Genomic DNA, 25,675 nt, shown 5'->3' with positions numbered 1-25,675 from the left:
ATGTCGAAACTCTCAGCCTTCTTCTCCCATACAAATTTCAGAACACAGGCAGCCAATATTAATTCCACCAGGAAAAAAGCTGCCAGAGTCTTCTTTAGGGACTCTGACCAGCCCAAGTGGGAATGCGTGGACACACGCAAGCGGGGCTCCACCAGGCAATGGCCCCACCAGACCACAATGTGGCAGCCGACTGGAGAGAAGCAGAAGAGGCTTTTCAGAAAGGTTGAATTAAAGGAATGCCACATGTGTTTGAATATACTGAGAAGAAATTTCTACAGCTGAGGTGAAGCATAGGCTAAATCAGAGAAAAACAATCAGAAAACCATGCAGGCAAACAATTATTCAATCCAGGAAAAACAAATACTTTTTTAAGGAAAAATAATCATTATATGATGACACATATATGTATAGATCAGCTTTAATTTAAAAACTAATTAAGGAGCTAGTGAAAATCACAATGTAATTATGTAGAGAGAAGTGGGTTAGGAAATGTATATATAGGAGGGTAGAAATGTATGGGAGGAAATAAGCTATATTCTGACCTTCAGTAGTGGGGAGTCAACAATTATAAAAACAGGAAAATTAAAAAGTGGACATCTGGTCTTAAAAATCATGTATGTTCTATTCCTCAAACGCTTGTTTTGTGCCACCTTTGTAGAACACAGAAATTTGGTTGCTTCTGAGATTATTATTTTTAAAAAAATAATTATAGCTTCAGGAAAATTATTTTACCCATATGGAAGTCAGAGCTAAATACATTTAAACCAACTAAGAGTTTATTGTGGTCATCTGAGATCCAGTTCTAAGTGTTTTTTTAAGCTAAGCTATTTTTAGTGTAAAATTAGGAATAATCCCTTATAAGAAAAAGTTTAAAGAGATGAGTAAGTGACATAAGAAACAAGCGTTTGCTCCTGCATCTGCTCTGAGGTTCAAAACCCCATCTTGCATGGGGTCAGAGGGCCAGGAAGAGGCCCATCAGCAAGGGGAAGAGGCCAGGCAGGAGGCCTCCAGAGACTTCTCACTCTGTGGGTGAAATTTCTGTGTGGAAAGGAAGCAGTGCTTCATCAGCACTTCATCTCACCTTTTATATGCATGTTTTGTTTTGAAATGCATGTAACAGAACTTCCCTATTAGTCATGGGGTCACGAAACAAGGGCAAATACCAATTCTGATTTTACGAATTATACAAATTTGTTTTCTTTACTTGAATGGGAAGAGATATCTAGACAATTCAGGAATAGATAAGGACATTATTCTGCATGAAGGAAAAAAAAATCAATATTAAAGATATGCTAAAAAAAAAAAAAAAAGATATGCTTTATAGGGCTATTGAAAAAGTACTTCTGAAATAAGCTTCTGTTTCCACTCAGAACACAAACTTGATCACTCACATTATCATTGGGATACAGGACCCGGGAGATGTTCTCAGCCAGATTTCGGTCCAGCACAGCCTGAATGTAGTCTCCAACATTAACTGTGGGAAATGTTAGAAAAATGAACAAGTGGACAAGCCAGCCACTGTATTCAAAGCCCCTTGATCTCTCCTGATGCGAGCCACATGGGATTCCTAAAATTCCTAAAATCCACAAGGATTTCAAAAAACCTTCCTCCTGTGACTCATATGAAAATCTAAGAGGCCAGACTGAAGGACTACTTTAAAAATGTCTTTCACACCTGCACCATAAAATCACTGCTTAATCACTGAAGAGTTCAGAAACTCAATGTGTTTTTCTCAAGCTCAATTTGGTTCTAACTAGCAATCAAAGAAGTTAAACACACACACACAGAAACCATTTATGTCCTAGTTCCCAAGGTCCCTGTTTTTTGCCATCTTTGTAGAGTACAGTACTAATATGGCTGTTTCTGAGACAGAAAATATCAAACTACATACAAAGAAATTACAGTTCACATTGTACTCACAGTCTCTAAGGTTAAAGTCATTCGGCGCCCGAGCAGACCAGAGGCGCATGGTGTTGACAGTGTTATTCATATACCCAGGCACTGGGGTATCATATGGCAGGGCCAGAACCACCTGTGGGATTAAACCAAAGCAGCTGTTCACTGTTTCCCATGTGTGATGACACAGGTTGAGAAAAGGGCTGGGAATGGCAATTGGTATTCTGTTCCTGGCTCCATTACCAACTCAAATTATATGAGGCCTAAACTAGGATGAGGGTCCTAGAAATAGAGGGAGTTTAGGGGCCATGCGATTCCTCCTCCCACTGGAAAAATCTAGCCATCCTCTATATCATTTCCATGTTGACTTCTCTGTATGTCCCTTGCCCTGATCTGAATGCATATCTTTTATGCTTCAGATCAGGCCATTGTTTTAATATAAAATATGATGTGCAAATAGAATGACAAATGCAAATCTGTACCCATTAAAAAATAGTAATCAGGGTAAGTTTAATGTAGGCTATTTAATGATCTGATTTCAAATATGGTGAAAATCAATGGGACAGGAAATACATGAAGACAGAATATTACATATGAAGCTTAAATTGCTATGCTAGATTTTTCAGTTTCATGAAGAAAAGTTATTTCAGTGATCTGACAAATCAATGGATAATTGGCTGAGATGGGTCTAAGAAGTGAGCTTTGGAAAATCTAGTTCAATATTTATGAAAATCATTGAAATACAGAAGAACAGGAAGATGAACTGTGTTTCATGTCAACTTAAAATTTATGTGGGAAAAGACTCATTTCTCTTCCCTGCTTCATCAGAGGCAAGCTCTAAGGAAGGTGAATGATAGATAAATTGCAGGATGCTAGAGATCATTTAGTGCCACCCACTCATTCTAAGACATCACTGGAAGGAGGCTGAGAGAAAAGTGCCTTGCCGAAGGTCACAGTCAGCGGGAGAGTTGAAACCTAAACACTAATCTCTCGATTTGGTCTGCTGAATTATGAATGAATGAAGCACTAGAGCCTGTATCAATCGATCATGCATATTCAGTCATGCCTTCACAAACATGACCTTGAAGTAAAAAATCACCCTTCTTTGATTATCTTTCACTAGGAAATAAAGGTCTCTGGAGATTTTTAAAGCAAGTTGTGATCAATAAGGAAAAGCTGTTTACAGAGTGAGACTGAGTCTGGGTTCAAAAGCAATTTGTTCTTCTGACCCTCAATGTGTAACTGAGGCAGCTGGGGAAGTGCATGGCTGGATGTCCCTTTGGAGAACTTCAGGCAGAACAAGCTACCTGGGACCTCAAGCCAGCACTCCTCTCATGAGCCATCTGTAACTTCAGATGCCCTCAGCCTCGCTGCTTGCACAGAGCTGCATGGCCATCTGAGAAACCTCCTCTCTTCTCCTTTTTTCCTTTCTTCTCCTCTCAGGAGTCACACCTGCCTTGCAGTCTGAAAGACTTCACATCTCCTCCCTCTTCATCTCCCCTTTAACTCTCATAGGCAATGCCCCCAATATATTACTTTCACTCCTAATTCTCTCTGGTGTCTGCTTCCCAGAAGACCTGACCTGACACAAGAATGAAGTGAATTTCTCATTCCTGAAAGCTTGTGTGCACCATGTCTGACCTCATGCTCTCTGACCTTACCACCCAAAAGTCTGGGGTTGACTCAGGTGATAGCTTCCATAAATCCACAAAGTTCTGCCCGGCTTGGATCAGCTGATCTTGTATTACACCTGCCCATAATCCTGCCTTTGTGGGTATAGAAAAACAGTCTCTCTAATTGAATTTGTAGTTATATTATGAAAATGTCTAGAGGTATTCTGTAAATACAATACAGTTCAACTGTGGGAACTGTTACAGTGTAAACAGAATGCCTCCAGGATTGATCATCTGTGTAAACTGCATACATTCAAGCAGACAGGAAGTCACTGGAAGTTTTAAACACCAAAATCTGTAACAAATAATTGCTAATTTAATACCAAATACATGCATGAGTTCTTTGGGCATATTGATGACTGACTTTTTTGCAGCTTTTCTGATCATTCATATTTTTAACCAACTGCAACTTAGATTGTAGTCTATGGTTTAACCAAAATAGACAGAGAGAGAGAAACTCAGCTTGAAATCACAGTATTACTTTATTCCTTATACCATTATACTATAATGGCACATTTTAGCTTCTAATCCATTATCTCATACACTGAACAAATTCATGTTCAGATAGAAAAACTTTTTAAAACATCGTATTTTTCTGAACTGTGAATAGCTCTACATGCGTTAGTAGAATAAATCATCAGTTTAAAAAGTCATCTATTAACATGGGTCTTCATTCTTCTAAGATAAAATGAGCCATTTATTCATTGAGAATAATCCACAAATCAACTGAATTTAGCATTACAATGCTGAATTTCACTCCCAGTCTTGCTATGTGAGAACATTTACTTGGTCTGTTCCATATCCCTTAAGCTTTTGAAGACTTGCCAGTGAGACATCTTTTCAGGCCTGAGAACATATTTATTGAACAGTATCTCAAGTGAGGCCTCTAATGACTGGACAATGAATGCAGTGCAGAGTTAATAGGGGTTATTCATTAGGAGGTTATGAAGACAGCAGAGCACAGACTATCACTGGGAGTGCTGAGAAATGAACTGTTCAGCAACAGGGTAATCCTCAAATCTAGTGGCTAGATATGAAAGATACATGTCCATAAACTAAGTACACTTGGATGGACACTAGCATTATTTCTGAAGAAGTGATTTGGCACAGTTACATTTTTCAATATGTTGTATTATTTTTCTTGACTTTGCAATGAATGAGAACTTTGTTACTCCTTTGGATAAATACCTTAGTTTTAAAGTATTTATCCCTGAGACATTACATGTAAATGTACATATGGCAGTGGGGTGAGAGATGACATTTAACTTTATTCAATCTTGGGATCAACAACTTTATATAAAACTGGAAAGCTAAGCATGCTGGGATTAAAGAATTTATTAATCTCTGATAAAACTGATTGCAAAATGGCCTTGGTAAGTCACTGAACCTTGGGGAAGTCACTTCTCTCTTGGCCTTGGCTCCTTTGTCTCCAAAATGAGTAGGCTGCACTACGAGAAGTAACAGATTTATTTATCAAAATATACTGTATTATTCATATGCAATACTATCCTCAATATCATATACACATCTACTCTATGCTACCTAGTCATTGTGCTGTACTATACAAAATGCTCAGCATGAGGGCACTACGAATACCTGGGTGTCGACCCACTTGGAACCGGCACTGGAGTGCTCTACTTTTCCGTAGAAGTGCACAGGCAGCATGAACTCAGGACGGGCCTTCTCCCAGGGGTTTCCATGCCTAAGCCAATCATCTGCCTCCTCTACCTGCAAAAAAGACATGGCTTAGAACTTTTTTTCCAGGAGATGTAGACCTAGCACTTCAATTATATAAAATTAACAATATCTTTGGCTGAATCAACTCAAGAATATAATGTTCTGGTAAGAAACAGTGTTGGTTCTGTCCATGTCAATTCATCTTTGTTATTGTGCTTAGCCTAAACCAACCATACTTGCTAACACTGCTCTATAGGCTTCCCATGTATTACTGCATTTAGTCCTCACAGCAACTCTGTAAGAGGAAACTATGATTTTTCCCTTTAACTGCATACATTCAAGCAGACAGGAAGTCACTGGAAGTTTTAAACACCAAAATCTACATCAAATAATTGCTGATTTAATACCAAGGGGAAATGATAACTTGCTCAAAGCTGTACAGTATAGACACTAAATGATACAGCTAAGATTTGACCTTAGATCTATGTGTTCTGGAGCCTGTGTCTTAACATCTGTGACTCCAACTGTCCAGCTTGAGGAAAAGAAAGAGGCCATCCAGAGATGTTTATAGTTGGATATCTGGATATGATGGGTTCTACACAGTGGTTTCTGTCAAGATTCTGGTGCCTAGAATGAATAGAATCAGCCAAGAAATGCTACTCATAGAAAGCTCCCTTAGTAAAGCTTATTTCAGCATGGATAGACGACACTTACATTTTATAGTCTGTTTAATTCAATCTTTATCTAATTTTGATCTGATAATTAACAAGTAATTATGGTTCACTTTGAAAAGAATATATTAAGAGGTAGGGAATTAATTTTATTGACAATTTCAGAACTTTTTCAGGTATTTCTGTTAATTTATAACAAAATACTTTCTATAAAAATTTTAAAATCATACTTTTTATTTAGGAAATCAAATAAATTTTGGTTTGCAGCAAACAAAGAAACAAAAATGACAAAACAACAAAAAACACAATTAGGGGATATATTTTTAAAGTAAAGATATTATTAGTGAAAACTAAAATATCACATATATATTTAAATATTCAACTGTGTTTTGACAAGAAGGAGGGATAGGGCTTTTTAGTACAAGTTCCATGTCAATGAGATTATGCCAAATATGGTTCTTTCACCTGTTTGAGTCCTTAGCCTACCCTCTTAGGAAACTCAGCTTTAGCTTAAGAAGATATTGTTTAAGAATTATGACACAATGCTGGATGCTTCATAATCACCTAAATATGAGTTCAATGCCAGCTGAAGGCAATGTGGAGACAGAAACACAACTACTGTCTTTTGAGATACTATGCAAAATGTTAAGAGCCAGACAAGCAAATACATATTCATTTATTTTAATATTAATGATGACTTTATATCAAGAAATCCAGTAAGCTATCCATTATTACTAGCTACCGGCATGATTACGAATGAAAAGTAAACTCAAAGAAACATTTTAGACACAAGATCTGGGACTCAGTGGCTGGAGGCAGGAACATGCACCACATGCAGGGCATATGCCTAGGGAAGGCAGGCTGGAGCTAAGTTTGAGCTAATCAGCAAATCGCATTTGTTAAAATGCAGATTCTCAGTCAGTATGGGGAGGGCTCTGAAATTCTGCATTTTTAACAAGTCCCTGGGGGCTATATGGTGCAACCAGGAGTACATGGTGATACAAAGGCAGTAATCAGAATTCAGAATTTAGACTTCTGCTATTTCAGTCAGAAAGAGAACAAAAAATAAAAATTTTAAGGAAATGACTGAATTTTATCAGTTCATGAGAAGCTAGTTTAAAGTTGAGTCCAGTAGCTTGTGTTAATAACTATAAACTCTGTGACAAGTAAGTGAGGATATCCACAAAGGATCAAAACATCCTGACTTACAAAACGCTTTACGCTGCACTTAGGCAAGGACAGGTTTGGGTTTCCAAATACTGGTCAATGTGAACACTGCTTCCTGTAACAGGAAAGAACTGTAAGGACCCCTTGCCTCACTTCGGCATTCAGGACTGTTGTAAAACACATCTACACAAAATAGATGGACAATGAAGCAGAAAAACAGCTTTCCTCTCAGAAATCGTGTGCACAGAAGAGCTGAAAAATATATTTTCTACTGAGAAATGCCGCAGGATCGGACTGTTTTACCCACAAGCAGCTTGAAATTCTCTTAGAAGAGAGGATGGACTCAGCTTCCCACAGCTAGCCCACTTGCAGATTCTGTGTAAGCCAGAGGTTGCCTTTGCTCTTCAGAGGGTATACTGTTAAGTGACAAGGAACTAGTCAGCTGATTACTCTTAACACTATCAAAAGTTAGTCTAATTTTTCCCTGCCAAAGAAAGGCTGGTTTTAATTTCACTGGGTTAGCAAGTTTTATAGGAGAACAGAACTAGCTTGCTGTCATTTTGAGTCTTTTCCCAATTCAGCAATGAATCAGTTAATAATTCCCTCAATTTTACAAGGCTTGTTCCCAAGGTAAATTGAAAAATAGATATTTCATAACCACAAGCTGGTCTAAGTAGATCAGAGGAGAAAGAGAACTGCCCCCTGTCCCCCACCGGTCCCCATGATCCTCTCTAGCCACAGAAGTCGCAGGATGGTAATGACCTCCTCTCTACGTTGCTGACCAATGAATCAACAAATTGGTCTGTAAATTTAGATTTTCATGTAGCCAGGAATCCCTGAATGCACTAACATGCTGAGCCATATGAAGGGCAGATTCAAGATGGGAGAAGGGCTTCCATATACATCCAAGTTGGCTGTTGGATCTGAACATCATAAATGAAAGAGAGCTGAGACAAAGCAAGCATGGGTCTGTAAGCATGCAGGCACGGGATGGGGCAGCAGTGTGCCAGTATGGGTGGGGGTAGCGGCCTGGCCTTGGAACCTCTCTAGAGATATTACTCAATGGTATCTATTCCAGCCAGCATGGAAACAGAGGTCAGCTCAGAGAGCTCTGTTAGTGACTGAATTCTAAGAAACACTTTTCCCCTCAACTGTGGGATACATAGGATATGGAGAACCAGTGACCAAGCATCAGGAGTAGTCAACAAAACACTTTCAGATGGTACAAATAAGTCAAGTGCACAAGAATTCAACTGTGATAACCAGAAGCTTGCTGGGTAATGTGAACTGTGCATGACTAGTTAGAGCAGGCTTGGCACGGGTTCTCAGAGAGAAGGGCTACAGCAGACACTATTGAATTCAACTCTGAGATACCCACTGTATCTCAGAACTTTGGTGTGTGACTATTAAACTCTAATGTGAGGTTGTTGCAATTGTTTTTTTCTCCCAGTGACCAGTTATTTTCATAGAGTACTATTACTGATAAAGCTTCACTGATCCCCATTAGAGTTCACAGTAAGTCAAAAATTTTAGCAATAAAGTTATTGTCCTTAGGGGGCTTCACAATGAATGTTTTATTACTGTAAACCTTCCTCGAAGACAGAGTTCAAAAACTAATAAAAGTCTATCAACCTTTAAAAATCTTCCCAGCTTGTGAAATTTTTGCCAGGGTAATTTTCCACTGCAAGAGCAATGATGTATCTGATGTGAGTTGGGAGCTGAACATACCTTGAAGAGGCATGCTGCCTCCCTGGAATGCAGTTTTTGTCTTTTATGGAAATAGTTTCTTTTTTATGGTATGATGTATATTTTATGTAAATAGTGTGATATGGCAAATAAAATCCTGTGTCTTTCTGACTCAATTTCAAGTCATCATGAAAGAAGTGATGATGGCTGGTGAGGCAAGCTTTGGAGACTAGCAAAAGCCATGTGGTCTCTGTTTTTCTTCAAGAACACAAGAAATATACACTTTCTGAGTCTGATAGGAGAGAAAGTGATGGTTTCCTGGAATAAAGACCATTTAAAAGTAGCAAAGGTAGCAGGCATGATTTAAAAAGAGTGAACTTGGATAGAATTTTGGGAAAAATGTACCTGAAACAACTATTTTATTTTTATAGCTTTTTGTGATTATGAAATACACATTTCTTATGGAATATAAGGCTTGTAGAAAAGCAAACATAAGATAGTATCATCACCTTATCATCAACTGTCTCTCAGAACTGTTGAAGCTTTGATACATATTTTTTTCTCTAGCATCTTTCCTTTATCCTTTTTGCTTCCTTTGGATAGTTCATACCATCCATATGATTGATACTGTTCTTCCTTTTTTCAACTAACAATTTCCCATTTCATTACAACGAAACACATAATATTAATGGGCACGTTAATACTTTGTTATATACCACAATTTCTTAAATTATCTTTTTCGTAGGCAAAATTAACATTCTTTCTAGTGCCTATTTGTGTGCCACACATTTAGCATATTTTCATAATTCCATGCAGGAGCATCTCCATTTTGCGTATGAGGAAACAGGCTCAAAGAAGTTAGGTGACCTAATCGAGGCCACGTTCCCAAAGGGTTATGACCTGCAATTAGGCCTCCAATTAGAAATTAGATCTCAGATTAGGGGCCAAATGTTTTTTCTACATAATGCTGCTTCCTAATTTATTTAGGAGTAACTGAAGATACACTGGCCCTGAACAACATTTGGAAGTTTGTCTTTCAACAAGTCTTTCAGTAGGTTCCCAATATTCTCCTTCAGAGACTTTGTCCTTGGTGCGTTTGCCCATCAGACCAAACCCTTCCTCGGCCAGAGACGGGCAGCCCGCATACGGAGAGAGGGGAGAAGGGATGGCAGCAACACAGCTTGTTCTCATCCTTCCTCTTCCCCAGGCTTAGCTCTGGCCTAGGTCCCCCCATTCAACCCTGGAGCATGCTGCCTGGGACTCTCTTGGAAGTGTGGGAGAGGCTCAGTCAGGCTTTTGGGAAAACAAATCCATATCTTTGTCAGTGGTGTATGTCTGTATGAGATAAAGATGGGGGACAGAAAGCCTGTATCACACTTAGCATCAGGGAAAACTATTCACATTAGGGTTAACTGTTCACTCAAAGAGTTACAAAATATAAAAGAAATAAATATTTAAGAAATTGGTTTATTTCAAAATAAAAGAAGAGTAATTTGTATGGATTGATTACTATTTGTGCAAATTTCTACCATAGTGCTATAATGACATATATTAAAAATATTGTCAGATTTATTTGATGTAATAATTAATGATTGCTGTCATCTTATAAAAAACTTAGAACACCTGAGCTTATGTATCTCGTAAGATAGGCATGCTCAGGAGGCAAGATTGAGAGTAGAAAAGAACATTGAATGTGGACCTGGAAATCTGGGGCAGTCTGATCTGAGGTGGCCCCACTTTCTAAGAGCCTCATGTTTCTCACCTGTAAAATGGCATATGCTTTCTACCATCAAGGGTTATTGGGGGAGATCATGAGTTAAAAGATGTGCTCCTCCATTTTGCAAGCTTCAGAGAATGGACATTGTACCTTGTAGGCAGTCCATATTTGGGCAGTCAGTGGTTAATATTTTCAGAGCAACCTCATGAGTCAGGCACTCTGGTGGCGAATAACACTGGCAGGCTCTTGCTCTTAGGGAACTTACATCCCAAAGGGAGAAGGCTGACAGTAGTCACTGGTGTCAATCTAATGCTAGAGAAATAGTAAAGCTCTGTTAAATGTCTATAAATTATAAATCACCAAAGATGCTACGAAAGAGAAGTATTTTAATGACAAAATTTAAAAAGTTGGCTCACATACCTGCCATCCATCTCGGATCTTCTGATTAAAGATTCCATATTCATATCGGATGCCGTATCCATAGGCTGCAAGTCCCAGGGTTGCCATGGAATCCAAGAAGCAGGCTAAATTAAAGAGAACATAGGCAAAGGGCAGAGTCATCAGGTTTAGTAAACATTTCAGGTCTTTCTCTAAAAAACAAAGCAGCCACAAAATATTTTTCTAGGAGAAACTACATTTGTATTTTAAAGCACAGAGACTACCACGCAGTGGATATTAAGTTAACATTTCAAAAATTATAAAATGAATTGGCATTTCATTTGAGAACAGAAAAGGAAACTGGCCTGCATTAGATATGTCTGTTATTGTGTCTGTCACTCACACTGCCCTTTCTAAAGGAAGCTGCCTCCATGGCCCCTGCTTAAAAAGATAGCCCTGGAAGAATACAATTTACATGTGACCACTTGACTGACTAGCTGGACTGAGTGGCAGACTCTCTGGCTAATGGAATTCCAGTGTTATTCAAGTATCAGATGGCCATATGCTTCAGGGAGGCTGGATGAGGAAGTGGATCTTGCTTAATTGGTCTAAGCCTCTAAGCCAATCATAGTCATTCTATTTCCTTCGCCAGTGACTGGGTTTGGCCTGGGCATGCAAGGATATGCAATCCAATGTGAGGTGCTAGGAAGTCTGCTGGATGCAGTGAAAGATTTTCCTTGCTGCTGCCATCATTTTTTCCATGACAGGAAGCCAAAAGAATAACAGAAACCCAGAGTTCTGACAGAATTGCACTGCTGAAAAAACTCAACTTGGATGAGATGAGCCTCTGGAGTTTTTGTTCTGTGATAACATATGTCCTGGTTGGCTGAACCATTTTTTGCTTAGGTTTTCTATTATTTGTAACCAAGAGCATTAATGACAGAGCACCCGATTTCAGAGCATCCAGTCAACAGACTAGGCAGGGATCTATGTTGTGGCCAGATGCAATCTCAGAGGTTACAATAATCAGACTATTTCTCTGAGGAATCTGAACTGAGAAATACACAAAGAACGAGAAAATGTACGATAGGACCTACAACTGAAAAGAACACTGAAAATTGTAGATCAAACAGAAAGGGACTGAGTAAGATTCTTGGTGGAACCCTGAAACAGAGACCCACAAAAGCCAATGGCTAAGGCTTTCAAGTTATTGTAACATAACATGGGTGTGGTCTTCCAGTCCCTATGCTCACGTGGCCTGGCTCTCTCAGAGCTGTGGCTATTTGTCTTTTCCTGGGTCCTGATCAAATAGCCTTAGAGCCTGACTAGAATGGGGTCCTAGCCTTTTTAGTTAAGTAAGAGATAATATAACCTAATAGAATTACTCAGCTTCATTTGCCACTTCATTCTTTGATCTTATCAGCCAACTGAAGGAGCGAGGTTCATTACACAGAGAGGTCAGGCACAGAGTGGGATTAACACAGCCAACAAACACTGAAGGCCTGGACTTTACGTAAAAGGCAGGCAGACTGGTGTTCTTAGATATGTATGCCACTGGTTCTTCTGGTCTGCCCACAGCCTCGTGGGAAGTGTACTAAATTGTCTGATCATTGATTTCACAAGGTGGCAGGTAGCCCAAAGACAGCGTTTACTATTACTAATTGTAATGTTAAATCACACTGCAATGAATGTATAAGGATTAAATAATATGAAACATGCAAATGGGTTTCTAGTAACCTGAAAGTGTGTATAAAATTAAGAGATTTTGGAATTATTTCTAAAAGAGAAAAAAAGATACTTATTTTTCATAGAGCACAATCTGATACATACATGTATGGTGGTACATTTTTATTTTTAAATTTAAGTTTAGCAAGTAATACATCCTCCTTGTAAAAAAACAATAAAATGTTACAGAATCCCCTATACCACCACCTACAATTCTGCACTCTTTCTCTAGGAAAGGTTATGGTGGGTAGTTCAGTATTTCAGACTCTTTTTTCTTGTGGATTTACACATACATGTCAGAAAATATGTAATTTTTTAAAAAACGTAAATAGCATCAGACTGAATGGCTTTTAATTCAACTTAGTGTTGTTTTCCAGTTGGAGGTCTACCCAGGGTAGTACACATAGATCAATTTTGGTCTTTTAGGTTGATGCATATTATTTTGTAACATGGATGTTCTACCACTTGGATATTACGGTAGGGTAACACTTCACTTCAACAAAAAAATACTGTAACAACTTCTTTCACATTCCTCTTTGTGTACATGTTTGAGTACTTCTTTAGGGCAAATACCAGGATGTAGAATTACTTGGTCATCGGGATGCATGTTTTTAATTTAATGGAGTTGGTGTTATATTTTTAATATTTTCCTCTACTCTTGTTGAATATCATTTCCTGGATAAAGCAAAGAGCTCATATTGCATGCATACAAAAAGGATATTAATAAACTAGGTCATACCAATGCTATAACAATTGTATCATTGCCTACTGGTCAGTCAAAAAGCAAACTGTCAAGTGCACAAGACAACATATTAAACAACTTAGGTAACACGACACAAGTATGTGAACTGAGCAGCTGTGCACAAGTAACAGGGAACTAAAGGAGCCATTTTTGGAAACTCTCAGTGCACAGGAAGAGTTAACTTTGGAGTTTTAAGCAATGTCACTTTTGTTTAAGTTCCCTTCTCTACTGTTTGTCTGCAATTGACTAAATGACAGTGCAAACTCACCCAGAAATATATCTAAAACCAGATCATACTTTGTACTTCTGGAAAGCCTGACTGGTTCTTCTAAGCATGGTCATGCATGGCATCTGAGAAGGCCAGCGATCAGTCAGACAACATAACACACTCACAATGTCACTTACCAGCAAGCCTACCAAGACCACCATTGCCAAGCCCAGCATCTTCTTCAATTTCTTCTAACTCCTCCATATCCAACCCAAGCTGGTGATGAAAGGAAAACAGCACTGAATGCAGATACAAATGCAGTCCATTTCAGAGAGAACGGTCATTTCCTAAAGCTCTTGGCTGGGCACCCAGATTCATCTGTGTACTCATCCTGCCAGCTCCCCTGAAGCTTGTCCTGGCATCAGATGCCCACTGCAGAGGCTGGCAACTGGGGGTGCAAACTGCATGAGATGGCACAGCGGCAGCTTGGAGAAGAGAACAGGCTCTAACTGTACACTACTAACTCTGCTACTGCTCAGCTATGTGATCCTGGACAAGGTACTCAGTCTCTCTATGTCTGTCTTCTCTTATTTAAAAAATGAGGATAATAGGATCTACCTTGTTTAGGGCTGTTGTGATTTATATGAGATTATACAAACAAAGCAGACAGAGTTATTTCTGGGCAGACATTCCTCAAGGAATGTTAGCTAATACTATTTAAAATTATTTTGTTGTGTGGTTGGGGTTAAACCTCAGAAATAGTCCAGTACCAAGCTGACATTAACTGGTCTTAAGAAAATTATAAAAAGATATGAGGTTAGGCTTTCTGGGATGGACTAAAGTTCACCTTTTTATGATCACAACATATTTACTCAGAAGGGTCAACAGTCGTTAACCCAAAACCAGTTTGTGAGTCACAGCCCCTGAGATCTGGGGCCAGACAGTAATCAGGGAAACCTCAGCTCTGGTCCAGCTGGACAGGGCTAAAATTCCTTACTTCTCTCTAGGTTGGATAAAAGACTGTGGGAGGCCAAGCTGTGTGTGTAACCTTGGTGGTGTATGGAACTGGTTGCCAGCCAGTCCTCTGCCCCAAAGTGTTGGGACTCGCACAGCCAGAGGCCACTAGCACTTCATGGACTCGTGTCAGAATTCTGCAGCCCTGGAGATCACTCTGGACAGCTCACCTTACAATAAGGAAACTGACGGCCAGATAAATAGAATGACCTGTCCTATGTTGATGAGATAATAATCTAGTCCATGCTTGGCTCATGGTGGTCTGTTGTGAAATGGTTGCATTCTTATCTGAAAGTGATGCACTTCATGAAATGTTATATTATTTAAAATGGAAACATAATTGACACATTTGAAAACATATATGTAAGATGTAACTATACTTGGAGTTGATGGCCCAATTTCTGTGGAGTCACCTACTTGGATCCCACCCTTACACTGAAAGTTGCTTTCTCACATAACTTCTGATAACTTAATCTTCTAAGAATTTAAAAATGGCTTTGCTTCTCTTCATTACTGAAGGTGGCTGTCAAATTTCTCCCTGGTGTGTAAAGGGATTTTTTAAATTCTAAAAATATAAGTCAAAAGTAGGCTGTAAATCTTGAGCAAGGAGACGTGGTTATATGCTCGGCCAAGGTAGGTATGTCACTTTTAGCTGATATCAGGGGAAGCAAAGAAAAGGGAAGCGGAAGGGAGCTGCAACAGTCCTTGCACAGGCAACACCCTCTCTAACCTCCAAGAAGGAAACCAGCTCTTAGTGAGAAGCCGTTGGCTGTGGGGACAATCCCATGCCAGGGAAAAGGAGCAGTTTGAACCATCTCCCATTTAGAACATGTCTTTGTAAATACACATTCCTTCTTTCAACCACAGCAAGAAGGTTAAGGACTATTTGATTTCAGTACGGAGATCACCGAGCCTCAGGGAAGAAACAGTTAAAGATGTTCATAAAACAAATTAACATATTAGATAAGGCCTCAATCTCCTCATTTAAGTTGGAAGTATTGTACATCTCATTAAGCAATAGAGAAAGCATTAAGATGGGATTTAAAAAATTATTTTCACATATTGCCTTGATATATGAATAACAGCCAAACTTCAATCATTTTTTAAAAAGTACAGTAGCTAGGACCCCAAAGTAAAGCTTATGATTCTAATAGCAAGCACTCAAATACTTTTAAAATCTTATTTATAAGCTGATTTCTAAAGGGTAATTTGCTGGGGAATACTGTCAAGATCTGACTGCAAAAGAAAATTCTCATGAGGCAAAACTAGTTCTCTAACTTTGTTTCTGTTAAACCAGTGGTTACCAGTAGTTTGTATTTCTAACAGTTTGTAATAGTCATTTGTATAGAAGCAATTTTTCACTTTTTTTGGGGGTGCTACATTCAAGTTTCCTGAATTGAACTTGAAATTGAAGGGGAGACAATGTACCTGGTAAATGGCCTCATCACAGGCATTTTGCAGGCCAAGGTTGATCATGGTGTTCTGTAAGGTTCGGCCCATATAAAATTCCAAAGAGAGGTAATAAACCCTCTGAAACAAAGAAAAGACAGGTCATGTAAATATCGTGAGGCCAACCTTGTCAACATAAAAATACAAGGGCACCAGTATGAAACAGATGGAACTACTTTACAATAGGTTCAAATGAGACTCCTAGAGATGTATGAAGGGCTAAATAAGAGCATTACTGACAACTGGCTTGGGAAAAATCCACTTTATACCCTATTTTGGGCAAAGTAGTTCAGTATCTTTTGTCTTCAGGGAGAATAAAAGCAAACTCACCCAACTAATTAGAGTCCATGTTCTGTTTTTGTCTATTCATGAGCCTCATGAATTAAACATAAGCTTTGGACAAACAGAAGTCAAGACTACCACAGCCCATATTCATTTATAAAATATTTATAGAGGCAGGTGGGATTGGCTGTGACCATGTCAAGTCATCTAAGAAACACAAAAATTAACTCCTTGAAGATGCATCCAATAGCTAGAAGGTATTTCTCTTTGGCTGATTATTGTAAGTAACATTACAATTAATTACTTTAGAATTAAAATTATTTTAGAAAATCTATGAACTAGAAAAAACAAAAGACTACCTCATGTTTATTGGTGCTTGTTCTGGATGAAATGGGAAATTGATGAATTTAGAAACTGTTTGCCTTGACATAGTAGAAGCCAGGTAAATACTATCAGAGTTGAAAGTGAATAGGTACAAAGGTCAGCTTGCCTAAAACCTTTTAAAATACAAGCAGTTTGCTAATTAAAAAAAAAAAAGATTAGTAACTTCATCATCCCCTTTTACAATATCTTATTTTCCGTATCAGTTCCCCTTTTCTATCAAACACAAAACAACAAAAATCTATAAATTCATCAATAAGTCACTTCAAATTTAAGGGACTCCTTCATTTCCCAATATGAAGATCCAAAAAGAAAAGTATTTGGTCAACCCAAAAATAAAAAAATTACATTTATATACATAATAAGTTATATATAACAAGTTCAATATAACAAATGCCTATTATAATTTTAACTCATTAGTTATGTTTAATATTACATGAAAATGTCAATTTAGAAATTTCACTTTTTCCCACTTTAATTTTATGAAACAATTGAATTCTGTCTTCACATGGATAGTCAACATCTTTATCTTAGTGGATCACCTAACAGTGTTTTCCAGAGCACATCATCATTATTTTTATCCAAGTTGTCTGAATATCTATAATAAGGTAATTAGGACCTCATCAGCTTATTAGATGCTTTTGTATAGTTAGAAAAAGGTATCTTTTCCTGTGGCAGACACAGGTCAAAGGGGTGCCTGGCTCCACTTACCCGCAGGGCTGTACACTTTGACCTTGTACATGAGACCACTGCATCCCAGGAAAGAGTACCTCAAGCCAGAAATACCCATTTGCATAACATAAGGGAAGTTTTAAAAAAATCTTCCCTGTATTTTCACTGTCTCTATGATTTAACCACTATGCATTGCTTTTTACTTTTCAGTGATCTATAAATAGCTTGCTTATAAATACAGTGCATATATCCAACACTAGCAATTGTGAGGTCACACCCCCAGGAATAATGACTATATCTGTTAAATTTTTTTGCCTCCCTTTCAATGATTACAAGTTAGTATGGACTTAAGGCATTCTAGGACAGTTCAAGGTGTTCCTATAAAAATGTTGTTTAAAATAATTGAGAAAGTACCTCACTACATGACAGACTTTACTAGACATGAATTTAAGGTGATTCCCTATTTCCTCATAATTTCTTTTGGGAGAAACCTCACCAATTTTGAGATATAAAAGACCTTGAAAAATTCATTTCCCCCAACCTCTTAGTTAGGTATTAGACATTTAAAATCTATTCTTAGTAGTAAATATTTGCACATCTCCAGTGCACCTTATAAATTGTATGTACAAACTACTAACATTTCATGTATATTTTATAAAAAGTACACATTTTCCATAAGGCTTGTAAAGATAAAAATAAAGGTATAAAAATAGCCAGTATCTTGAAAATAATTTAAATTATTCCCAGCATTAATCAGAAGCCTTGGGTACTTCTGGGCAGACGTATACATCAGGTGGGAACACAACTGAGACTTGATGGACAGGATATTTGAGCAGAGACACGTGGTGCGAAGAGTATTCCAAATGAAGGGTGCAGTGCAGGCAGAGGCCCAGAAGTGGGGAGAACAGGACAGCGATGGGGACAGTAAATTGGTCTGGTGTGACAGTAAGGCAAGTCCAGGAAGGTAATGGGAGATGAGAAAGGGGAACAGGTTCACCTGGATTTAGAAGGGCCCCGAGTGCTTGATTAAGGACTGTGGTGGGCAATGGAAGCCAGTGATATCTGAGTAGAGGGCAAGATGTGTTGCTTTAGAAAGTTTAATCAGACTACAGTGCATAGAATGAGATGGGACTAAAAACTCAAATGCCTTCAGAAACCAGGCAGAGAAACTAAATGTATAATGGAGGTCATATAAAACAATGAAGAGTACTGGGCCAAGAACTGGAGTGTACATGTCCTGCAGGAAGGTACTGAAAAGTGAACTGCTTAAAGATGTCTGCTAGCCATATTCAGATGCATGCTGCCAGTTTTACCCCTTCTGGGAAGCAAGGTAATCACTTGCAAGTCTTCTTCACTGAAGACCAGTAGCCAGGGCCTCAGTTAGGCAAGATTTGAAAATGGAGGACAGTGGGTAATTTCAAGGGAACCTGCAGAAATCAACAGAATTTGGAAGGGAACAGAGGAAGAACTCAAAGGTGAGACCAAAGTACTGTGTCTGGGTCACTGTCAGGATGGTAATGTCATTAAAACTAGAAACATAAAAGCTAAGACAAGATTGGGAGGGATAATGATATGTTTTTAACATGCTGAGTTTAAAGAAATAGAGGAAGATCTAGGTATGTTCACCAAGCATTTAGGAATGGAATTTGAAAAATAATTCAGACTAGAGATCCAGATTTGGGATCCATGTGCACATTTACTAAGAGCAGGAGAGGTGGGAGGGAAACCTGGACACATCTGCTGGCTCTACTCTATGCACTCTGAGGGTGGGACCTCTTGTTTAGGTGAAAGACTCTCAGAGTAGATACTGTTAACCTGTGTGGAATGAATCACGTTCTCTGTTGTATTCCCAGTGTATCACTACCAGAAAACCTGGTTTATGCCTGCACTCAAGGAGGAAAGCATTGCCCAGCTAAGAAACTAGACAGAGAGCAGGAAAACTATAAAGTCCCAGATAAGCCCTTGGAGGAGGAACATAAAGGCAAGCGTGTTCTATAGTAGTAATGCTATGGAGGTGAGTGTCAGGGGTGGGGTGGGAATGGGGTGTGGTGTGGAAGATAAGGTTCTAAAATATAGCTTAACATCTCACTCTCCAGCTTAAAATTTCTAAAAATAATCTTTTAATACAAGGGCAGTGCCCTTTATGCAAACAAACAAACAAAAAACCTAGTTAATATATGCATTTTTTTACACAAACACGAAGTGTTTTCTAATGATATATTTTAGTAGCTGCTACCTTTAGGAAGAGGCCTAGGTTTCTGGGGTGAGGAAGACTTACTTTCAGTTGACAGCTTTGTTATAGCTGCTGTTTCTTACTATACAAATTTACTTTCTTTCGCCTACCGGTGCTTGGGCACTGGGAGTATGTTCTATTATTTTTGGTGCTTTTCCTTCCATATTGAAAATATTTCTAATAAACGTTTATGTGTATTTCCCACTGCCTCCAGGATATAGCCATCTTTCACCCTTCCCATTTGCCTTCAACCAGCTTTTCCAGTTTCCTCTCCCAATACTGACTCACACCCACCTCAACCTCACTCTGCATAACACAGTGCCTCTCCTCAACCCCCCTGACTGGCCAGGCGGAGATAGGGGCCCTCTGTGTGCCCCAGAGCACCCGAAGGAACCCTCCATTCCAGCCCCCGCGCAACAGGTAGCGCTGGTCTGCGAACCACAGCGGCTCCCGCGGGAGGTCCTGCAGTTCGGAGCCGCCCTGGCCCACAGCCCCCGTCCCGCGGGAATGGAGGAAGCGCAGGAGCTCCACCCTCTGCAGTCGGAACCGCGGGCGGCGCGGGCACTGCCCTGACAGTGGCCACCCCCGCCCCTCCCTCTCCACCGCCTCAGGCAGTCCCCTGGAGAAGCCCAGGACTCCCGGTCGTCCCGCGTCCCCCCGTCTAGTGCTCCAGAGGCGCCCCGGGCAGCGAGGCAGCCTCCTTCGACCCCTCGTTTCTGCCTCCCCCGACCCCGCCCCTTTGGCGAACTCAGTATGTTTCCCCTTCCTAAGCACTGAGGTTCCCCAAGGCAGGGCTTCTGTCCGTTCTGGTCAGGGCCCAGTGCCGGGGGCCTAGAACTGAGCCTGGCATATAGCAAGGAGGTGCCCGATGCCTCTTGATTAAATGCTGAGAGTAGATGCTTCAAAAAAAAGTTCGTGAAAGGAGTAACAGGCGAGCGAGGCTCGGCGGCTGCTCACAGGCGGTCCCCAGGGGCGGGCAGCAAAGGAGGAACGGGGCACGGGGGGCAGCACCGCGACGGGAAAGGGGGCGCGTGAGGCGGCCGAGTCCTCCGCCCGGCAAGTCTCCCCGAGCTCTGGGGGGGGGGGCGCTTCCCCGGGAAGGGGGCCGGAACGGGGTGGGGCGGGTCGCTCCGGCGCCCCAGTGGGTACCTTGGGGCTCTTCTCGTAGTAGTGCTGCTGCGTGCGGATCCAGCGGCCCACCAGGTGGTCGCGCACCGTGTGCGCCAGGGCGAAGAAGTAGTCGCGGGGGGTGGCCACGTTGCGGTCCTTGACGAGCGTGAAGTGCAGGTGCCGGTTGAAGCCCTTCTTCAGCTCGGCCACGTTCTCCACGCCCACGATGCCGCGGATGCTGATCTGCCGCCGCTTCTCCTGATCTGTCAGGGGCTTGGCCATGGCGGCGGACACAGCGGGACTGGGACCCGAGGCGCGCGGCGGCAGGACTCGGGTGGAACGGGCCCCACGGTGCCGCGGCTTTTGAGTCGGAGGAAAGTAGGGGGCCCGCCCCTCAGCGAGGCGCCGCCCCGCTCCAGCCCGGCGGCCAGGGCCGAGGCGCGGGGGCCCGGCCGCTCCCCGGGCTTGGGCGGCCGGGCTGGGCCCGCCGCGGGGCGCGCGGGGGACCCCTGGTGGCGAGCGCCTGCGCGCCCGACGCGCCCTGACGGAGCGGGGCGGGGCTGGAGGCCCGGGGCCGGGATGAGCCCGCGGGGCGTGGAAGGGGGTCCGCCCGCAGGTCGCGAAGCACCCCGCGACTCCCTTCCGGGTCTGCGGAGTCTGGGCCGGCCGCGTTTGCCCGGTCTTCCCGGTCAAGATTCTTGGCTACAATGAGAAAGTCTTGTGTGAAAGCATGTTGTAGTAAACCTTTGTTTTACAGATGTTCAGTTGCTGTGTCATTATTTCTCATCTCGTGTGGGTTCCACCCTAAGCCCCGGAAGGGATCTGGGAGGGTCAATATCATTTCAGTTTCCCATCCCCTTGGCAGCCTTTGGCATTGCCGCATCTTGGATCCCAGACCTCAGAAAGAAATCCCAGGGCCTTTCCTTTGCTTTCAGTTATTTTTTGAGGACTAAGTGGTTCGCGTATCTTGACTCCGCAGACCCACGCTGGCCCGCTGAAAGCATCCTACTGCTTATCTGCAGAGACACCTCAGTGAAAATCAGGAAGTCCTGATCTTTTAGGTTGATTAGGTGGCAGGGCTTTGACCTTAGGCTTCTTGTTTGAGTTCTGTTTTAACCAAAGGGTGGGTATATTGGAGTGGGAAGGGAATGTGTATGGAAAATGAAGGGCTAACTCACAGAGCCGGTTGCCTTGTTTACCTAAAACAAAGCAGTGTGTTAATATAGCACAGGCTGATCTTTGCACAGTTCACCTCCAGCTTTGGTGGTATTTGTGTGTGTGTGTGTGTGTGTGTGTGTGTGTGTGTGTGTGTGTGTGTGTGTGTGTGTGTGTGTGTGTTTAAGCTTTGGCAAGAGCAAAGTTTTTTTAGGATGTCAGAGGCCTTTTCTTCTTCAATAAGGAGTAGTATTAGTCTATTAAAATCTATTAACAACAGCTCATTACCAGAAATACGTTTTCAAAAAGAAAACCTCAGTACAACTAATTAATAGACTTGTAGTAATAAACCAAAGCTGAAGTAGACTCACAGACACCGAGAAGTGACTGGTGGCTACCATGGGGGAGGGGTTGCGCTCGGTAGGTGCGAAGGGTGAAGGGGATAGAGGGGCACAAAATTTCTCAGCCATAATATAAGTTGGTCATGGGGATGGTAGTACAGCACGGAGAATATAGCCAACAATTCTGTAACATCATCCTATGTTGACAGATAGTAACTGCATTAGAGGGGGTGAGGGTTTAATAACATGGGTAACTGTTGAACCACTGTGTTGCATATTTGAAACCAATACAAGATTGTGTATCAATGATACTTCAATTAAAAAAATAAAAAAGCTGATTGTTTTGAGTTGATACATTGGTTGGGGGTGAGATTGTTTGACTCAGGCTAAATGAAGCCCTTACCACAAATAATAAAAGTTCAAATCTCAGAGGCTTGGCTGATCTAGACCTTTTGGCCTTCCAGCTTTTGAGATCCTAGGCCTTGGGGCAGAGCTGAGACCAGGTATGCAATACCTGCAACCCTGATGGCCTGCATAAGAAAGCATTTGTAGGAGACAGGAGAATGAGTATTTGGCCAGCTAGATGAAGCCAGAATATCCTGAAGTAAGAGTAGAAATGCAGCCACATCAAAATGACTGATCTTAAAAATAACCAGGCCTTTGTGGTCAAGTAGTTTGAGAGGAAGCTGAAAGGGAGAAATTAGATAATAAAAAATGTGTTTTTAAAGCAGCTTTGAATACCTCTAGGAAGGTCACAGCATTAAGGCAGTTTTGGCTCATATACATATTGGTGTGAAATAGTTCAATCAGCTTTAATAAGCTGGGTAGAAAAATAGGGTTGAGCGCTAGGATGAAGAGAAGCTAGGTCTGGGTAGATCTAACTCCCAGGGAGACCTCTGAGCATCAAAAGGCAAAAGAATGTCTGAGACTTGGATGGGGAGTGAGGAATTAGAAGGGTACAAAAGAAGAGATGGAAGACACCAAAGGCAAACTTCCTGTTTCTTAGTTTTGATTAAGACAGTTTCAAGTAGGTGGATCCTGGCTCTCCCGCCTGCTTAAATGTACTAAATTCTTGTTAGAAACCAAGGATAATGATGAACTAATAAATACACTATTTATTTGAGTCAGTGTCTGGTCAGTGAGCCCATACCCCTGAGTTGAACACCTCTTAAAGGGGAAAAACTTAACTATAGACGGTCCAAAGTACAGGATGTGGGGAGGGGCCATCCAAGCCCAAGGTAAAGAGATGATTGAAGTGATTTAGTTTCATGCCCTGGAGCCAGTCTTCAAGGACAAGAAACCACTTCATTGTCAGTGCCTTTCACGACTCTTTCAGTTCTTCTGTAAAGTCTTTGGTGTTATCCTGTATTTAACATTCATCTGTAGTTTTAACAGAAGGCAGGTCCAGAGTCTAAACTCTTCAAGTTTTAGCATCTAAGTAGACTTTAATAACATCATCTCCATTTATAGTAAATGACACCTTTCCAGTTAACATTCTGATATAAACTTTGCTTTTTAAATTTTAAGTTAAAGTGAATTTACTTGAAGAAAAACAATGCATTTGGATGGTACATGGGTTGGCCAACAAGTGTAGTGTAAGTATAACTGAAGTTTGGAAAACACATAGCTTACAGTCTCCCAGTTTGAAATCTAACGTCTGCTCGTTCTGTTCTGATCTAGGACTTTGAGCCTAGAGAGGTTAATTTGCTCGACCAAGAAGATTATTATCTTTAAAAACCTGTCCCTTCAGCCTCTCCTTGACTAGAAATACCAAACACTGTAATTCCCTGAAAAGGTTTCAGACTTATGGTTGCTCAGAACTGTTTTACACCAGCCTTGCCAACAATGACCTTGCCAGCGATGTGTTATTCTTGTTTCTTGTGCTTCCTTGTGGCTGCTATGATGAAATAGCACTGGTAAGTAGCCAAACAAACTGTCCAGACCTCACAGGACAAGTGTAAGTTGCCCACTGTGGGAAAACAACCATGGGAAAGTGTACTAGTCTGGGTCTTCAGAGAAGAAGATGCTAAGACAGGATGAAACATGCAAGAATTTTATCAGGGCTAAAGTCTGTGGGAGAGAAAATGGGGAAGGAGCCAAGTAACCTGGCAGAGCATCAGCCTGTGATGAAGGTCTGACTCCCAGGGCAGGAGAGAGGGAGCCAAGAGTGGGAAGGAGCAAGCTGGGCTACCCTGCATTCCCGGGAAGACCCAGCAAGGCCGCTGGGCGGCTCCGGAGGCTGAACCAACTGTCTGAGATGTCCCCAAGGCCCTGTTCTCTTAGTCACCGGTGGGAGCGCCCCCCCGGGAGGCGTGGCCTCTGTACAAGCACCTCCAGGAGGTCCTGCTTTGGTCAGTCAGGCTCCCTGCGGTTGGAGGTCTGTGAGACCCATTCTGGCCGCTGCCACAGAAAGACATTAGATCAGCAAACATGGGTTAACTGTCACTATGTTTCAAAGTCGGGCTGGTTATGTCGCATACTGCTTTCAGATTCAGCAGAACTGCAGCTGGCATGTTCTTAGGGCTCCGGCTAGGCTTTTAATATGCAGTCCCCCCTTTAAGACTCTCACCGGATCTGTGGGGCAAGTTCTATTTTTCTTTCTCTTTTACAGAAGAGGAAACAAGGCTTAGAGAAGTGAAGCAGCTTGTTTGCTCAGGTTGATGTGACAAGTAGCTGAAGAGGGTTTTCAAATCTTTGTATATTGTTTTCCCTCTGAAACAGAGTTTGGGATCTGTTAAGTAAACCTGAATTCTGACTTAACCTCAGCTGACCGACTCACCCTATCCACTTGGTTTATTTTGTACTGTTCTCTGTCCTTTTTGAGCTACTTCTTATCAGTTCTGAAATCCAGGGAAATGCCAGCGGCCCAAAGTGGCCCCATAACAGGTCATTTGCACTCTGGAGATTGGCAGTGTAAAAGATGATGAGCTGCAGTTTACGTTCAGTGAGTGGATCTAAGTCCATTTTACTCAGTATATTTAATGTATGAACCTGTCAACTAAGGTTATACTGCCTAGGCTCTGCTGTTTTAAATATTTAGTAAGATGACTGAGAGCCTAGATTTATCATACTATTGAATGCCCTTCAAATCTGTAGACAGCACGACTGACCGCATTGCCGTCTCTATAATCAGCAGTGACTGTGACCATTTGCTTGTTATCTGAGTGTGTTTGGCTTGTCTTGAAGCAAGCGGGTGTTCCTGGCACTTTCAGGTCCTGTCATATTCAATTTACTTATTAATACAGTATTTGGCTTGGTAGGCATGGTCCAGGGGAAGTTTCTGAAAAGCCAGAAATATTTAACAACCTGTCTTCTCCCTGTCCCTCAAATCACTGATGGTCTTAATTTGCCTGTTGTGGAATATGCGGAGGCTAGAGAATCACTTAGGGCCACAATTTCAATGCCTGCAGAGAAAGGATAATTCTGTGTCCCATTTCCTCCATGGGATGGCTAAGCTCAAAAAAGGTATGCCTGGAGAAGTGCAATGGAATGCTTAAA

The 25,675-nt window shown here is 41.3% G+C and overlaps 1 protein-coding gene across 13 annotated transcripts in view; it reads right to left on the bottom strand.

Annotated features, from left to right (window-relative positions):
- The window catches only part of PYGL (glycogen phosphorylase L), an 87,010-nt gene extending 65,873 nt beyond the window's left edge, over positions 1 to 21,137 (bottom strand). For all 13 annotated transcript variants that reach the window (XR_005031234.2, XR_005031233.2, XM_057488471.1 and 10 more), the window contains exons 1-7: positions 20,721 to 21,137; positions 15,983 to 16,084; positions 13,738 to 13,816; positions 10,908 to 11,011; positions 5,166 to 5,297; positions 1,921 to 2,032; positions 1,392 to 1,474 (exon numbers count right to left, since the gene is read on the bottom strand). Coding sequence is in view for 11 of the 13 variants with exons in the window: in XM_057488471.1 (XP_057344454.1) it covers positions 1,392 to 1,474; positions 1,921 to 2,032; positions 5,166 to 5,297; positions 10,908 to 11,011; positions 13,738 to 13,816; positions 15,983 to 16,084; positions 20,721 to 20,963 (855 nt within the window). In the remaining 2 variants the exon portion in view is untranslated. The remainder of the gene's footprint in view (positions 1 to 1,391; positions 1,475 to 1,920; positions 2,033 to 5,165; positions 5,298 to 10,907; positions 11,012 to 13,737; positions 13,817 to 15,982; positions 16,085 to 20,720) is intronic.
- Positions 21,138 to 25,675: the final 4,538 nt, after the last annotated feature.

The sequence above is a fragment of the Manis pentadactyla genome, chromosome 11 (assembly GCF_030020395.1).
Source record: "Manis pentadactyla isolate mManPen7 chromosome 11, mManPen7.hap1, whole genome shotgun sequence".
Lineage (NCBI taxonomy): Eukaryota > Metazoa > Chordata > Mammalia > Pholidota > Manidae > Manis > Manis pentadactyla.
This window is presented reverse-complemented; position numbering and strand designations above follow the sequence as displayed.